The 10,948-nt window shown below is 40.2% G+C and overlaps 2 protein-coding genes and 1 long non-coding RNA gene across 4 annotated transcripts in view; 2 read left to right on the top strand and 1 right to left on the bottom strand.

Annotated features, from left to right (window-relative positions):
• Positions 1-20: 20 nt before the first annotated feature.
• Positions 21-1,509, bottom strand: LOC127438325 (olfactory receptor class A-like protein 1). 2 transcript variants are annotated; one of them, XM_051693837.1, is made up of 3 exons: positions 1,420-1,509; positions 1,224-1,330; positions 21-1,085 (listed from the first exon to the last, which is right to left on the bottom strand). In XM_051693837.1, exons 1-3 carry the CDS (start codon positions 1,447-1,449, stop codon positions 116-118), a joined length of 1,107 nt encoding a protein of 368 aa, XP_051549797.1. In that variant the 5' UTR covers positions 1,450-1,509; the 3' UTR covers positions 21-115. The 2 variants fall into 2 exon arrangements, with proteins under 2 accessions (XP_051549797.1, XP_051549798.1); XM_051693838.1 differs by having other exon boundaries at positions 21-1,082.
• A 1,588-nt stretch (positions 1,510-3,097) lies between these two features.
• LOC127438047 (olfactory receptor class A-like protein 1) lies at positions 3,098-4,045 on the top strand. Its single transcript, XM_051693334.1, has one exon. It carries the CDS (start codon positions 3,098-3,100, stop codon positions 4,043-4,045), a length of 948 nt encoding a protein of 315 aa, XP_051549294.1.
• A 2,161-nt stretch (positions 4,046-6,206) lies between these two features.
• The window catches only part of LOC127438437 (uncharacterized), a 7,793-nt gene continuing 3,051 nt past the window's right edge, over positions 6,207-10,948 (top strand). Inside the window, exons 1-2 of the long non-coding RNA XR_007896741.1 lie at positions 6,207-6,341; positions 10,666-10,807. This is a non-coding gene — a long non-coding RNA (uncharacterized LOC127438437). The remainder of the gene's footprint in view (positions 6,342-10,665; positions 10,808-10,948) is intronic.

Here is a 10,948-nt window from a genome sequence, read left to right as displayed (position 1 = left end):
AATTCATTTATGAGGTGGATCAAATCAGCCATTACTCAAACATTTCAAATAGAGATACATCATACATCATTTAAAAGTCACATCTACAACACTATTAAAATGCTAGATCTCCATGTTATGATCGGTTTTTGACATTTGAGTCTGTGTTGTCTGCTGCCTGCTGCTCCTGGTCTGATGCTGCACACACCATCCTCGCTTTGACCTTCTTATTGGAGGAGATGATGAGGAACGGACTGAGAGATGCATAACAGGAGGAAAAGAACACCCTCATATCAGCCACGACAGGAGGAACCTGAGCCACTGTCAGCATGTAGATCCAGATCACGTTATCGATGCCGAAAAACACGGAGTACAGAACCACCAGCATCACCACCGTCTTCGCCGCCCGCGTTTCCTTCATGCTGCCCTGCGATCTGCGGATTCCCTGCACCTTCCTGCTGTGGCGGTGCAGAAGGACCAGGATGTAGCCACTAGAGCCCAACATCACCCCCACGAACGCAAAGTCTCGCACCGAAACGGCAACGCCATTAATGACATAGGACAAGTTATCACGGAAATTGACGTGGCAGAAGCCCAGGTTGAGCGTGAATGGGGGGACGGTGCCGTTACGAGGGGCAACAGAGAAGAACGGGGCGGCTATGCACACGGCCATGTTTATAAACCACAGTGCCACAAATGTGGGGACAACGAGCTGCGGCAGGTTAGCCTTTAACCTGGACAGGTGCGGTCCCGTAGCAGGCGCGACGGTCACCGCCTGGAAGACACTGAGCATGCAGGTGATGCATACAGACAGGGCTCTGGCGATACGGTATGTGTAGATGACGACCTTACAGCCGCCGTCGTCCAGTAGATTCTTCAAGCCAAAGACGGTCATGGTTTGCGGGACGCAGCGGGTTAACAGCAGCATGAGATCGGCGAAGGCCAGGTGGCTCAGGATCATGTCCACTGGCTGCAGGTGCGGATCCGTCAACATGATGTGCGCGTACGCCAGCAGGACCAGGATGTTGGCGAGGATTCCCAGCCCGGCCTGCAGGAGGAAGGAGACGCCTTTGATCGTGATGCATAAGTCCATAGACCCGCTCCTGCTAAACACAAAAGAAACAATGAGGCTAGACTCACAGACTTTTAACACTTTAACCTGCAAGACTTCTTTTGAGGTCTTTTGAAGAATTAGTGATGGTCTTTGTAATGCAGTGAGAATGTGGTTAATAAGATGCACTCACCTGTGACTGTCTGTAGGAATGTTGTCTTCGTAGGGGTCTTCTGCAGTCCATGACTTATGCTTTCTGTATATATAGTCTCTAATGTTCCTCTGGGATCTGTTACAAACCTAAAAATCCACAAGATCACACAAAGACTAAATAAAAGTATCATTTTTTTTTTTGTTCTGTGTAGCAGGTGTTGTGTAGTGTTTACTACCGAGCGCATTTGTCCCTTGTGAGTCCTCATAAGTTAATTAGACAACATTAAGATCATTAACTAATTCAGTCTCTATAAACACGCTGTGTAATGAGCAGCTCAGGGACATGTGGATGGTTTGGGCCGGTCTGGACTCGTCTGTTTTCTGTTGTGATGTAAATGAGCTTCATCATGTATCATGAGATCAGCGGCCCCACAAACACAAGAACTGTTTGTGCCTGAAAACCTTACGTGAAAGATTTCTTGGTGTGTTGTCTAAAATATAACTGTTTCATTGTATGAATGAGATATTTCATAATACACGTGCTATTGTTCCCTGGGGATTTATGAAACTCATAAACTCAAATATGAGCATATAATCAGATATGAAGTGGTTTATGAGTTCTGTTGGTTTTTTGTTTGTATTCATGCATGGATTCAAGCCAAGGGAAAGTCAACTGAATTAAACACTAGACACTTTTAATTTCTTATTTGAGGAACCTGTTTCTTTTATTGACCTTATAGTGTTAAAACCACGTCTAACCACACTTCCCCAGTACGGATAGTTGCAAATGCGCCTGGAATTGTTTGCACTCGTTAATGGCTCTACAACAATTATTGGCTCCGACAGATGCTTTGCATTGGGCCCATAAGATCCAAGTTACGCCACTAGCCGTTGGTTTCACAAAGTAGTGCAAGAAGACAATGTAATCACCAGTGAACAACAGGAGATGAAGGTGGAAACAACAAAAGTAGATGTGAATGTCAAGAGTGCATGTGTGAGGAGGTTCAGGAGATACCTGCATTTGTATTACAATAAAGACACCTTTATGAGTCTAGACTCCTGAAGATAAAAAGTCCATTATCTCATAGCAGTCGTAATGTGCATGCATCAATCGCCGGAGTACATGCACATGGTCAATTTGAGTATACTTTGAAAGGCTTGAGACAGAGCTACAATATGCTAGCATACAAGTAAAAACCGAAGTAAACTTTGGGATTAACTGACCCATCAAGGACATATTGTAGAACTGCAGAAATGTAGAAATGAGAAATGTTATCTGTCTGCCCTACAAATGCCCACCTCAACACCTTACTGCAGTTTGATGTTGTATTATAGTTGAGGTAGTGTACATGGTCTCTTTAGTCTATCATGCACACACACACACACACACACACACACACACACACACACACACACACACACACACCACACACACACACACACACACACACAATGTGTTCATATTTGTAACTGCAACTTTATTTCTTGAACTTTATGTCTTGCAAATGCGTCTTCATTTCTTTTGACTTTCCCGTACAGTTCTGCTGCTGTATTTGAAGGTGATGAAGGTGGTGTGTTTATGACAAATGAATGAATGAGTGACTGTGACGGACTCACTCAAGTGCAAATAATTTAGATAATTAATGAGATCTGAAATCACTGGACCATCCTAAACATCAAGATCCCAACAACTCCGTTAACCCTATAAAACCACTGAGGTGACATGAGCTGCTGTGAGGAACCTAGCAGGAGCTCCTACTTAAAGTTCTCAACATCTGAAACATCAAAAACCTGTACATTCAAGAGAGATCAGGAAAATGTGCACAATCTCCATGTTTTCAGAATTGAGATACTAGACAGATGTGCTTTATTGAGCCTAGAGGAGGATTAATTCTTTAACTGTGTAGAGCAGAGATGACTTCGGACTTTTGGACGCGTGGAATGCTCTTCCTGTCTCTCACGGTAGTGGGCGTTCCAGGCAACGGCGCCGTCATCTTTGCCTTCCTCTTGGTGGCTTATCATGAGGGTCATCTGTTACCTGCGGACGCCATCGTACTTCACTTGGCTTCTGCTAACCTCATGGTGGTGGCCGTTCGCTGTCTGCTGGAGGTTTTCGCCACGTTTGAGATCTACAATGTGTTTGACAACACTGGCTGCAAAGCCGTCATCTTCATCTACCGCACATCCAGATCTCTATCCATCTGGTTAACGTTCGTTTTGAGCACATATCAGTGCCTGAGCATCACCCCGCCTGGGTCATGCTGGGCCACTGCCCGCGCTCTGGTCGCCCAGTATTTGGGTGTCATTTTCCTGGCGTTGTGGGTGATTAACACATCCATGAGTGTAGCGCCCCTCATGTTCGCCGTAGGTGCCAGCAACAACTCCAAACTCATCCAAAACGGAATCAACCTGGAGTTCTGCTTCCTGAGTTTCCCGTCCAGACTGTCACGGGATGCCAATGGCGCAGCTCAGGTGGGCAGAGATGTGGTGCCCATGACACTCATGACGACAGCCAGTCTCATCATTCTGGTGTTTCTGTATCGCCACAGTCATCAGGTGAAGGGTATACGTGGTGGCAGACAGGGCCAGTCTGCAGAAAGGCGGGCGGCCATCACGGTGGTCACATTGGTAATGCTGTACGTGTTGTTTTACGGGGTGGATAACGGGTTGTGGGTTTACACGCTCACAGTCCCACAGACGTTGGGCTCATCGCTGATTTCAGATCTCAGGATCTTCTTCTCGTCTCTGTATGCCGCTATAAGTCCGATCATCATTATCATCTCTAATAAGAAAGTGAATAAACAACTGAAATTTGGAAAAGAGCAAAAGATGAACTCTGACGCAGCGCAGTCAAGTAACTGATTTGAGTCTCCTGAACTGTAGATACATCTAATGTGATGGACCGTTTGAGGCAAAAACTGTCTGTCATGATGTATTTATTATCTCACACTTTCAGCATGGGAATTGTTTTAGGGCTGATTATTTGGTCTTTGATAATATATGAACCATTGAGACATTTCTACCATTGGTCCAAAAAGTAATTGTTCACTTAAATCACACTTAGAAATGTGTTTACATTGATAACTACCAAAAATCAACTTATTAAAAAAATCTGACAATGCAAAAAAGGGTTAGGTTAGGGTTAGGGACTAACCTAACCCAACCTAATCATTGGGTTATTCTTTGCTTTTGATGTCAAAACATAAACAGTCACTTACACAACATTGGTAAGAAGGGCGGGAAAGGAGTTTTCATGCAACCTGAAATATGGGTAATGGGTAGAAATCTATGTGTGTTGATTGGTTTTTGCTTAAACTGTTATAACCTTTTAAGGCATTTTCAGGACCATAAACATTGTTGACCTAAGCATAATTAGTGTAAGATCGTTCATGTAAACATGCTCAATATGTCATTGCATAAAATAACAAAATATGAAAGCAAGTGTCATGTGCTCAAATGCTGCTGGAACTGGAACTGCACTGTCAACATGTTCTACTGCATGTCTTTATTTTAAACACTAGATCTACTGTTTTATTTCAAACTGTAAAATGTTTGGATTGAAAAGTGTGCTTGTAATAAATGACACATTTTGTTATCTAATGCATTGACATTCACATAATTTTAAGTGTGACTTTAGTGATGAGGGATATTGGACAGGATTCTTATGTTTATGTGCAGGATTCTCTCAACAGGGGGTGCATGAGAGAAAAAACACAAATACACCAACATCTAAATCATGACTTTTTATTGTATACTTTAACTTTTGTAATCAGATGTATATGAACTAGTCACTTTGTCATATTTATTCCTTAATTGTAATTCAGGGGTAACATTTAAATATTGGAGTTTGTGACACATTTAAAGGTGAGATGTTAAAAAACAGAAAACAACCATAAGCTCACAGTCTTTCACAGATACATTAAGTTTTTGACACTGAAGGGGTTAAAGACTCTGATGTTGTTCAGATGTTTACTCCATGTGTCATGCTCTTCATGCCACTGAAATCTGATCTGTTTCTACAGACTCCGGTGGAATGAAGGACGCGACACGAGGATAAATCCAGATCAGTTCAAAAAACACTGAGAGGAGTTGTGCATATTCAGTCTGTAACAATACAAAACAACGAGTCAAATGTACTCAAGGGTTGTCTGTATGTTGAGATGAGGTTTACTGACCGACCTCACCCAATACAAGACTAGACCTGCTGCGGATCTGCCCTGTGGACACACAAACAAACACATGAACCACAAAGTTTTTTCTGACTGAATTCTCACATCAAATACATCTGCGTCTGTCTGTCCATCCATTAAAAATGTCAAATATATACTTTCATACTCACCTACAGACTGTTTGTTTCCACCTCAAATCACATGCAAATATAAAACACTTACAAATCACACAGACACTCACAATAAAACACACTTTATGAAGCTGGAGTTTGTCTGTTGATTACCGGCAGAGAACAGAGAAGAGAAACTTCATCCATGTTACACAATCCAGCAGAAAGAGGAAACAATGAGAAGATCCAGATAACTGACGTGAAAATCTTCTGAATTCATTCTCTGATCACTTACCTCTTACCTGTCTCAGGTGCTCACTATGAAACAGCCAGTCATATTACAGGAACCTTGTACAAGCCCCGCCCGTCTGAGTCAAAAGCCCGCCCACCACAGTCCAGTCATCTTAAATGGAAATAATTCATGTTCAACAGCATTATTCACAAAACAACCCTCTCAAACTTTTAGATTCAGACAGACGTTGCAGTAATTTCAGACTTAAAACTGTATAAATACAGTGTTTGATTCTTGTGCTGTTTATCTTCCATGTGTAGTATGTTTAGGATGAATATAAACATCTAATGACACACTGATGTGTGAAACAGATACATGTGTTGTATGTTCTATGATATTTTTCTGGGTTCCTATGTGACTTTAATTTCTTGCAGCAACTGAATGCGCTCATGATGGCTTTTGTAATAACTGCTGCTAATCATATGTTGACATTCAGGTTGAGTAACGCAGCTGAATAAGGAAGTGGAGACGCCCCTCCTGTCTGGACTCGCTGCAGGAATGTGCTCGTGTTTTCACATTTAATGATGATTTTATCATCAGATCATCTGCGACATTCACAAGATTTCTGAAGCTGAAGGATCAAATGAGTATAACAGAACCTTAATGACACAATTTAATTTCAAGCATGAATATTTATGTTTAAACATCTTATGTATATGATCATGGTGTTGCTGGTAGACAGCGTACGGCAGTCTGATGTTAAACGAGCAGCTGAACTGTGATCAATATAGTTTATAATCTGTTCATTTGAGATTGACATTCTAGCAAAAACTCATTTAATAACCATCATTTCACATTTTCTAGCAAATTTCTAGAGTGTGCTGCAGGAATGTGGGCAGGATTGAACATGCGCTTGTGTGATTTTAATCAGCCGCACCCAAAATCAGCTCCTACAGGAGCCTGAAACACTGATGAGATTCTTCTTCTGAAAGGGACCCAACCTACAAAACTAACATTTCAAAGCTTTCTCGTTTTTCAGTAATATATTTAAAGTTTCAGGGGTCTTTGTTCTGAAATAGACACATTCACAGTACAACACAAATAGCTCCAGTACAACAGAGACACAATGGCAATACTAGACTACACACATGACAAAGAGACTTGTTAAGTTTAGAGTCAGCACACAAAAGTGTTGGTTAGGATGCTAATGATTAGCCTAACTATACAGCCTTAAAAGATATATCCCACAGTTAGCATGCTAACCAATTAGCATGTTAAACTATCATAGCATGTAACATTCTAGCCATGCTAAACAAACAAATTTTCGTTTAAACTATAAGTGCCCCGTCTCCAAAATACTCAGGTTCCCTCAGGACAAGATGTCAAAGACGCATGCCAATTTTCTTTTAAATCTGAAAAAGCGTTCAAAACATACTTCACTTTATAATAAAATTCAAAATTGCAGAGAGGCAATATGATCATTGGGCCTCATCCACGAAACACGAGCAGAAATAATTTGTGTGTAAAACGTTTGTAAAACCATTCTGATGTAAATTCTCTGATTCATGAATGTTTTCGTATTTTCAAAACGTTAGTTGGTACGAACAAAATTTACACCTGTTCCCGACCACGTGTAAATCACACGTGTTGATAGAGGTGAAATTATACAAGTAATTAAAAAACTTAACTAACAATTAAATGAGTGAAATTAACCTTAAAAAATAACATAAATTAGTAAAAAAAACAAAAAAAGAAGAAAAAAGCTTTGTTTTCTTATTAAACCATAGCCTATACTTATTTAGAATCATTTCTTTACTGCTTGAATTTATTTTTTCATAATTCAGTACAGGCATCGGTAAATCACATTCAATTGATAATGTATGGTCAATGCTAATACTGTTAAACCCATAAATAAACACATCACGGACAGGTGCGTACACAATACAACGGGGAGAAAATAGAAAAAGGCTGCGCACTGTTGTATGGCTTACAAATCTTTAATATCTCACAGCGTTTCAGTCAAAGATCTTCTTCAGATATTCTATTAACATCTCTGAAGATTATTCCAGTTGAAAGTATATCACTGTTACCATCATGATTTACCCGAGAAGTTTCACAAATGATGCTGGTGAACTGAACCAGAGAAAATTAATGGTGGTGGACATCCTCCTCCCGGTGTGAACTGAACATTTGAATTTTCAACTCATTTCAAACCATTTTTATTGACTTCTTGAACTGTTTCATTCACAAAAGAGCCTCCGATGACAGTAAGTCCTCACTTTCTTTGAGACACTATTGTGTTTGTTAAATCAAAATTATATGATGTGAATGCACTTCATTCATCAAAACGATTTCATTACTGTTCTGCATAGATGTAAACAGCATTTACTAATGAGTCTGGTGACTTCCTTATATGGTGTTTTCATGGGCGTGGATTTTGATAATTGTGAATGAACGTGCACACGCCCCCTATTTACGAATGTTTGGAATTCACTAACATACACGTTTACTAACAAATCTGGGGAAAACGAAGCATTTGTGAGTCCGGCGGAAAGGTTTTGGGAAGGTCCGTTTTATGCACAAATTACTCCGAATTTACTCATATATTAACCAAAATTTCATGAATGAGGCCCAGTGTTGGTAAAACTGGTATCGTTGGACTATGGGCAAAAATAGACATTTTTGACATTTCTTGACTTGTTGGTGGTGCTGTCACCAAGCTTGACATGTACCCTCAGATCATGGTGCTACTGAAGCATACTAAGTTTCTGTTCGCTAGGACAAATAACCGATAAACGTCCCAATCCAAGATGGTGGTCACTGTAACAGGCAGAGTTTTAATATAAGGGGTCCATTACAATCACCATGAGTTATGCACAAAAGAAAAGTGCATTTTTTTAACTGGTGGTGGCACTACAGAGATTGTCCTAGAGACCCCAAATTTTGTCTGGGGGCTATTCATACCCACCCCTATCAGTGTGCCAAATTTCATCATAGGGCTGCCATAGACTCCCATGTCAAAGGAACAATAACTAATATAGCTGCAGATCCACCATAAGTGAAATTAATAGGATATAGCATCCCCAGTGACCCATACAACTGCTTATAGTTTTGACCAGCAGCTAGCACTGTCTCCAAACTACTCATGTAGCTTCAGAGTATAGTGATGATAACAAATTCAAAGTTCCGTTAATAGCTCAAAGCGCTGTATATGTTTATTTAAAATATCGCTATATGCCTGTGCTCATTGGATGATCAGCCTTCCGAATATTTTTTCTATTATCTGGATTAATTCGTTATTCATTTTGAACTCATTATTCGTGCCTTTCCGAATAAGGTATTCAGCTTCAGGCACATCCCTATCGCCACTATTAAAATGTCCCTTATAAATGCACGATCAACATCGAACAAGTCTTTTATTCTGAATGACTTCTTTATATCTCACTCTCTGGACTATTTATTCATCCCCGAGTCCAGGCTGAATCCTGGCGAACAAATGGCCCTGTGGGATCTAACACCGCCAGGCTGCGACTTTTTAAATTCTCCACGGACTTCAGGGCGTGGAGGTGGTGTTGCCACTGTTTTTAGAAACTCTTTTAAATGCAGAATGCTGCCTATGGACATGTATTCAAGTTTTGAAGTCCAAATATTAAAGATTGACATCTTGGATCCTGCTTTCTGTGCACTTGTGTACAGACCTCTCAGATTTAAAAAGGTAAAGTGATAAAAAAAATCAATTTTTAGACTTTCTCTCTGGACTGGTGATAGACTCCTGATTCTGAGGGATTTTAATATTCATGTATGCTGTCCATCAAAATCTCTGGTAAATGAATTTATCTCCCTCACTGAGTCTTTCAATTTTGTACAGCATGTCACTGATCCTACTCACAATATGGGTCATACATTAGATCTTGTGTTATCATATGGTCTTTCTGTATCCAACTTAGAGGTCTTAGATATTGCCATTTCTGACCATTATTCAATAATGTTTGAGTCTACTGTCCTCTCCCTACTTTTTCTCAGCCCTTATGTCACTCCCGGTCCATTCACTCGTCTACTGCCAATCAGAATTTTATCTAATGCATTTCACAGATGATGTATTAGTTGGAATTGACACTGAATCACTGGTTGAAGCTTTTAATAAATCTTGTACTCTTACACTTGATAATGTCTCTCCGCTCAAGCCAAGGAGAGTTAAGGGTGTTTCACATCCTTGGTTAAATGATGTCACCCGTGCTCTCAGACAAGAGTGCAGAAAAGCAGAGTGCAAGTCTTTTGACATTTTAAAGGTGTGTTTAACAAACTATCAAAGAGCAGTGAAAGAAGCGAAAGCTAAGTTTTTCTCTACATTAATCTCTGATAACGCAAATCGACCAAAAGTTTTGTTCAAAACAATTGATTCCGTTTTAAACCAAACTAGAAGATGCTTTTCTGGAAGCCACTCAAGAGACCTGTGAAACATTTTTAAACTTCTTTACTCACAAAATTGAGCAGATTAAAGGTGCTATTGTTCCTTCACAATTTGATCAACCACTAATTCCTTCACCGTCCAGCTCCCTGACTCACTTTGAACCAGTTTTGTCAGCACAGTTAGCAGTTGTAGTCTCCAAGATGAAGTGTTCCAGTTACAAGCTGGATATTCTTTCATGACTATCAGTTCCAGTGTGACAGCTATAATTAACAGCTCATTAGTAAGTGGAGTTGTTCCAATTAGTTTTAAACATGCAATTCTACGTACTTTGTTAAAAAAAAAAAACTTTTTGGATCCAGCAATACACAACAATTACAGACCAATCTCCAAACTGCCTTTTATTTCCAAGATTTTGGAGAGAGTTGTTTATTCGCAGCTCTACTCCTATCTAAATACATTTAACATTTTAGATACATTTCAGTCTGGTTTCAGACACTTGCACAGCACTGAATCTGCATTGTTGAAGGTCACTAATGATATTTTTCTCTCCATGGATTCAGGTTCACCTGTCGTCTCAGTGCCGCGTTCGACATTATCGACCATAATATTCTTATCAATCGTCTAGAATGTATGGCTGGCATCCAGGAGATGACCCTCCAGTGGGTTTCCTCCTATCTCAAAGAAAGGACGTTCTCTGTAAATGTAGGTAATTTTTCTTTTACGTCGGCTCAATTACAGTGTGGTGTCCATCAAGGGTCGATCTTAGGACCCTTATTATTTTCCCTGTATATACTTCCTCTGAGCTCTGAGTTTTATTTCCCAGTGAGTGTAGACAAGGAATGT

Source organism: Myxocyprinus asiaticus, chromosome 49 (genome assembly GCF_019703515.2).
Source record: "Myxocyprinus asiaticus isolate MX2 ecotype Aquarium Trade chromosome 49, UBuf_Myxa_2, whole genome shotgun sequence".
Classification (NCBI taxonomy): Eukaryota; Metazoa; Chordata; class Actinopteri; order Cypriniformes; family Catostomidae; genus Myxocyprinus; species Myxocyprinus asiaticus.
Note: the sequence above shows the minus strand (reverse complement) of the source record. Positions and strands in the feature narration are given on the sequence as shown.